Raw genomic sequence first — 6,243 nt, 5'->3', positions numbered from 1 at the left:
TAGGTGTTACTGGTCTCTTGTTTACAAAGCCTTGTTCTCCTTGGTAACCCACTTTATGCCTGAACTCATTTGGCTCCTAATTTACCGAGTTGGCTAATAAACCCCCCCTCTGTAACTTCTCTGCAGTTCTGGATTTGTTTTATTTTTGACAGGTGACATGCTGATTGTTGAAGAAGACCACACCAGACCAAAAGCTTCACCTGCATTTTCCAAACACGGTGCTCCTAGCTATGTCAGGGAAGCTCTGCCTGTGCTTACCAGAACTGCAGTCCCGGCAGACAACTCTTGCCTCTTTACCAGTGTGTACTATGTCGTTGAAGGAGGAGTCTTGAATCCAGCTTGTGCCCCTGACATGAGATGCCTCATAGCACAAATTGTAGCAAGCGATCCAGACTTCTATAGTGAGGCAATCCTGGGGAAAACAAACGAGGAGTATTGTGAATGGATCAAAAGGGATGACACTTGGGGGGGAGCCATTGAGATATCCATTCTGTCTAAGTTTTATCAATGTGAAATATGTGTAGTGGATACACAGACCGTCAGAATTGATCGTTTTGGGGAAGATGCGGGGTATACCAAAAGGGTGCTGCTCATCTACGATGGCATCCACTATGACCCGCTTCAGCGTGACTTTCCCGATCCAGATACGCCTCCTCTGACCATTTTCTCCTCAAATGATGATATCGTTCTTGTACAAGCCCTGGAGTTAGCTGATGAAGCTAGAAAAAAGAGACAGTTTACTGATGTAAACCGCTTCACCCTGAGATGCATGGTGTGTCAGAAGGGGTTAACTGGACAAGCAGAAGCAAGGGACCATGCCAAGGAGACAGGCCATACCAACTTTGGAGAGGTGTGATGTGTTCATGATAAGAGTTGGAGCCTACTACCTCACAGATCCAGAAGGCTCTGGGTTTTCCAATAAGCTATTCATAACCCTACAGAATAGAAGAACACAGTGCTTGGACCATCCTTTTAACTTAACCAGTATGACTGACACTGAAAATCCTTGTTAAGATTAAAATTAGTGTGCAAGTTTACAGATGTGTGGCTACACTAGTGGCATGCCCTCTTCCTACTAGGGTGACGGAATAGGTGGCTTGGGCCACTGCTGATGCTGACCTGAAGACTGGATTTATTATAAACCAGCACCCAGCGGCTTTAACTTATAGAAGAAAGCATCCTATTTTAGGTAATGTGGAAAGCTTTGTGGAGGGTCACTGGACATACACCGCAGTATCTCCAGTAGTTGATTCCTTTTAATAACTCTGAATGAGTTAGAAGTTTCTAAATTCTGAATTGATTCATCCAATGAAGACACTCAGAATTGTCAAAATTTTTTATATTGCAATTTGGTAGACTTTATAAGTGTATCTAACAACTTATAAGTGCATAAAAAGCAATTTTACAGGGATGCGTGTGTTCCTGGAGAATGTTATCTAAAACAGGAATGGGGTCCTGTTGGAGAGTTCTAGTGTATAGAAGTGGAATGTATAAGGGGGAAAGGTGCCTGAAGCAGCTTCCTGAAGCTTTAAAAGACCGTTGGCCTCTTGTTTTAATGCAATTCACTGTTGGTGTTTCTCACATTAGATACATTTTTTAAATGAAGCAGGGTATGCCTTTTTAATTGCTAATTTATTTTAGAATTCAAGAAGTATCTTGAAATTGTGGTTTTTGTTTTGTTTTTTTCTTGTGCTGTTTTACATATAAGTTTGTCTGAGGGGATTTAATTCCCTCAGCTGTTTGCTGAAAGCACTTCTTACAAACAAGTCTTCCTCTAAAGTGTCAATGGTATGCTTTTGATTGATTTCATAGATAACAGTGTTCAAGCTCCACTTTGATCTTTTGGATAGTCCACATTTCTGCAAGTTAGTACTCTGTTTACCTGTGATCTTTGACTTTCAGTTTTTAAATAATTGGTTGGGTTTGTTTCACTTCCAAAATATAAAAAGTTTTAAAATCTTTGCCTTATGCAGCTCTCTCAGAATACTGCTACCTAGTGACAGATATGTAGCCATTTGCTTGATGGATTGATCCTCAAGGCACACCCACTCAAACTTAGCTTCACTATAGAATCTTCCAGGTAAAGTCTTCTACCTCTTAATTCTTCTAAAGATCAGGGATCTTTAAGTTCCAATGTGGTGTGTATTCTGTCATACAATGTAAAGAGGCATACTGTTGTGAAGTTTTGTTACCTTGATCTTATTTAAGTAGCTCAGACAACCATCGGTGTACTTTAAAGCACTTCCATCTTTTCCCATGTATCTTAGCAAATGTTTTCAAATTAAGGACAACCCTTAGCCTTTTACTAGGCAATGGTAACCATATAAAATGAAGGAATATTAAAGTGAACAATTTAGAGAGAAACTTTGTTCCTTTAAGGAACAGTTGGACAATTCACAAAGTATGCTTCAGTCATCAGATGACATTCTTTCTTGCTTTGAGACAGGGTCTCGCTATGTGTTTCTGGCTGGCCTGGAATTTGCTATATAGGCCAGTCTCCTCAAACTTGAAGTAATCCTTCTGCCTCAGCCTCCTGAGTGTTGAGATAACAAGCAGGGACCACCATACCTGGCCAGATGGCTTTTCTTGAATACCCTTTGTGCACATAGCCAGTCAGGCAATGTCATATAAATTGAAAATACTTAATTTTTGTTTTTTTACTGAGCCTTAAAGATAGCATGAGTGAGCTTAGGACACTGAACATTTGGCATTTGTGACATGTGCAAATGATTTCACAAAAGTCTCTTTGGTCCAGATGATTTTTTATCTCTTTTATTTCCTCTATAAAATATTTAATTTAAAACTGTACATTAAAAATGTAACACTGGGTAACATCCATCAAATTGAGTTTTATGCATCATATTTATAAAGTTTGCCTTCCTGTACCACTTGAGCATCCATATTCAATGTTTCTAAAATTTTGGATCCAGAAGTTTGTTCATGCAACAAGTATTTATTGAATAACTTATAATGTGTCAGGCATGTTCTATTTTTTGAAGATAAATTCCTGTCATTTTAAAGCTAAGTCTGTGTTATCTACAGAGAAGGATTAGTTTAGTAAATGTAAAGAAAAGAATGAGTACTGGCGTCTTAAAAATCAAACTCTTCGTTCTAAGTGTTTTTTATACATCTTGTTTAGTATTTATTTAGGGGTTCCTTCTTGCCCTCCTTTATCTTTTACCTGATTTGTCCAGTTGCCAGGTAGACACTGAGAGTCAGATGACTTTCAAAAGGGCTTTTTAATGATTTGCTGACGTGAAAACTGGTTTTAGAGTATGTTCTGGTTGTAGAACATTCAAGGTGAAGCATTATATGCAAATTATTTCATTATTAATTTATGTTCAGTATAAATACAAGCTAGTAAGCCTCATAGAATTTAAAGGATTTGTTGTTTTATATTTTTTCCTGTGCTTATTAAGCTCTTGAAATTATTTATTAATGTGAGTAAACTCATTTTGAGAATTTGGAAAGATCTGTGAATTTAGTTGTACCCTAATTAAAAGCAACTTCGTGCTAATGAACCCCTTGGCCAGTTGTTCAGTTGTTGCCTGTCCTCAGGAGTTTCTTTTTTAGTTCAAATGAGACAGTTTATGTTAGTGTGAGAGGGTAGTAGTGGTAGAATAACAATTACACTTTGCCCCTGCTACTCCCTTCTTCCCTCCCTCTTCTTTGGATTAAAGATTCAGTGTGCTTTTATGAAGAGCCCTCCCTAGTCATGGTATTAGTCCAAATGAATGTCCCTGGCAGTTTTGTGATGTGACAGCCATATGAAGACATCCGGATGTTACCACATCTTTTGTTAGTGATTCATGGTTGGTTTCTTAATTGCTCTCTATGAATGAGAAATGGACATAAACAAATGGTTAATGGCCAACTTAGCCCTGTTGTTAGGAACTAATACCATTATGCCATTTGAATATCCTGTCGAGTTCAAGTCCCAGAAAACAATCCAAAGATAACATTCCTTCCCTACCTTTATAGCCCCTAACTGTTCATGCCTAACTTGCTTGTCTTCTAGCTTCTTCCTTCAAGCTGCCCTAGTTGATTTTCCATCCTTTTGGAAAATGTACGGTAGGCTGTATGTGAAATTAAGCAACAGTGATCCATATACACACATTATATAACACGCATTATATATTAAAAATCAGGTGGCCTTCTTAAATTTACATATACTAAGAATTACATTTTTCACGTGTTGAAACCTTATTTTTGCAGCACTTTAAAAATTAGAGAATAAAAGTTTACGTAGCCTTCTAGAGATCTTGAGGACAGGAAAGATACAACCTTGAGCTGCTAGCCATCAGTTATTACCATAAGTAATTATTGTATCTTATGCTAAAGTCTAATTTCAGTCACTGTTAGGAGAATGGTCTGTACCCTAGCATATGAAATGTCACTTCTGTAATGTGATTGTTGTCACTTGTTTTACAGTATTCAAATTTTGTTTACACCATAGAGTTTTTAAAAGAGTAGATTCATGAAACCTTTCATTTCTAAGTAAGCATATTTTAGGGAAATTGATTTTTTAGTAAGATATGCAAGCAATATTTGTAAACCTGAAGGAACACTTGATTTGAATAAGCTAGTTTGTTTCTCATAGTAATAGGCACCAAACCAGGGCTTTGCGCTTGCTCACTGATCAGCATCCCCAGCCCCAGGTTTTTTCCTTAATAACCATTGTAATATGTCAGCACATCCAACTCAATGAATGTAAGATGGTCTTGATTGTGGTCGTTTTTTTCTTCAAAAAATTAGTTAGCATTTTGTTTACAGTGCTTTAAATATTTCATTTGGAAAACAAAGTATTATGTTGGTACTGAATTATGGGGTGTTTACATCTTAATTTAATAGAAAAAAGTACTACTAAAAAGGAAATGTATATGGCCATGAATGTAAGCATTTTGCATGGCACACTTTTTTACTTTTGTTTTTGAACACATTGACCTGTACGTAGGAATTTTAAGTATGGTGAAGGTATGATTTGGTTAAGTTATAGGTAAAGAGGTTAAGAATTTCTACTGAGATGTTGTGACTTGGCACCAGAACTGGTATAGAATGTTTAGTTGAGTATCATCCCTAAGTTACTTAAAGGATAAGGGTTTCCAGTTCACATTTCGTGCCATTCAGGACTCAAGGTGTCACAGGAAATATATACCAAATTAATTTTTCCGTAAGAATGCCTAATAAGTACATATAGCTTGTCAAAATGATATGAAATGAAAAATAGTCTATAGTGACTGTGTTAACACAGTAGAGGCAGAGCTCCTTAAATAAGAAAACAGCCATAAAGCCTGAAATACAGAGCTCTAGAACATAATTGCAAAGGGGCCAAACAGAAAAAGAGTTGGTTTTTTTTTTTTGGCATAAGAAAATGTGTTCTTAGTGAAGATGGACAGTATTGCTTTCAAAATGTTCCCTTGTCTACTTGCTAGCAAGTTTTCAAAGTTCGTGCACTGCTGCTATCTGGAAGATGTCTAACTTTATTTAATACAACTCATGATTTTGCCTTTGTTATTAAGATGCATTAATTTTATTTATGACATGTGATTTTTCAATATCTAAATGTATGAAGTGACTTGTTTTAAAGGAATAAATGAAGTGAAAACATTGTTGTGTGAGCATATTTTGGGGTCAGGGCAAAGGGCCAGTGAAGAATACTACACTCAAGTTACATATTACCAACCCAGACCACAGCTTGGATTTGTGAACCTGATTCCCACGCCCTTTAAGTGTTTCTCTTTTCTGATGCCAAAAGTCATTCAGAATTTCTCTACACTGACTAAATTTCTTTCTAAATCCCCTGAAGTTTAAATTCAGTAACTTTTGCTAATGGATTGTTTAAATGGAAAGGTTGAGTGTACCTGTTTTTACTAGAATAGGATCTGGATAGACTTACATCTGTTTGTAAATGGTAGCTTCTCTATAATTTTTAAGTGTCAGCAGTTAAACACTAGAAACCCTAGGGTCGTTAAGGTTGGCCAGAGCTTGGGTTTTCTAACTTGACCTAAGTCTACAAATACAACCCACAAGAAACTGACAAGAATAGAAAGAAATGGGTGCTTTAATTTAATTTTTAAAAAACTAAAATACTGTGAAGTCTCCTGCATTATAGGAATGATACTAGAAGTCAGTTGGTCTCTTACTATCTTAAAAAATATTTTAATACCAGCTATAAAATAATTACAAAAGAACCTCTTCCTCCTTTCAAATGGTATTACAATATTACACACACACAAAAAAAAA

The 6,243-nt window shown here is 36.6% G+C and overlaps 1 protein-coding gene across 1 annotated transcript; it reads left to right on the top strand.

Moving 5' to 3' along the window:
* The first annotated feature begins 19 nt into the window (after positions 1–19).
* On the top strand, positions 20–5,608 carry Yod1 (YOD1 deubiquitinase). The gene has a single exon (XM_059280139.1). It carries the CDS (start codon positions 158–160, stop codon positions 854–856), a length of 699 nt encoding a protein of 232 aa, XP_059136122.1. The 5' UTR covers positions 20–157; the 3' UTR covers positions 857–5,608.
* Positions 5,609–6,243: the final 635 nt, after the last annotated feature.

This window comes from Peromyscus eremicus, chromosome 15, assembly GCF_949786415.1.
Source record: "Peromyscus eremicus chromosome 15, PerEre_H2_v1, whole genome shotgun sequence".
In the NCBI taxonomy this organism is placed as follows: Eukaryota; Metazoa; Chordata; class Mammalia; order Rodentia; family Cricetidae; genus Peromyscus; species Peromyscus eremicus.
The sequence above is the reverse complement of the archived record's forward strand: the minus strand, read 5'-3'. Positions and strand labels throughout refer to the sequence as shown.

Bases quoted from the DNA above. Each gene is read 5' to 3' on its own strand.
- Yod1 (XM_059280139.1), top strand. From the start codon at position 158: ATGCTGATTGTTGAAGAAGACCACACCAGACCAAAAGCTTCACCTGCA.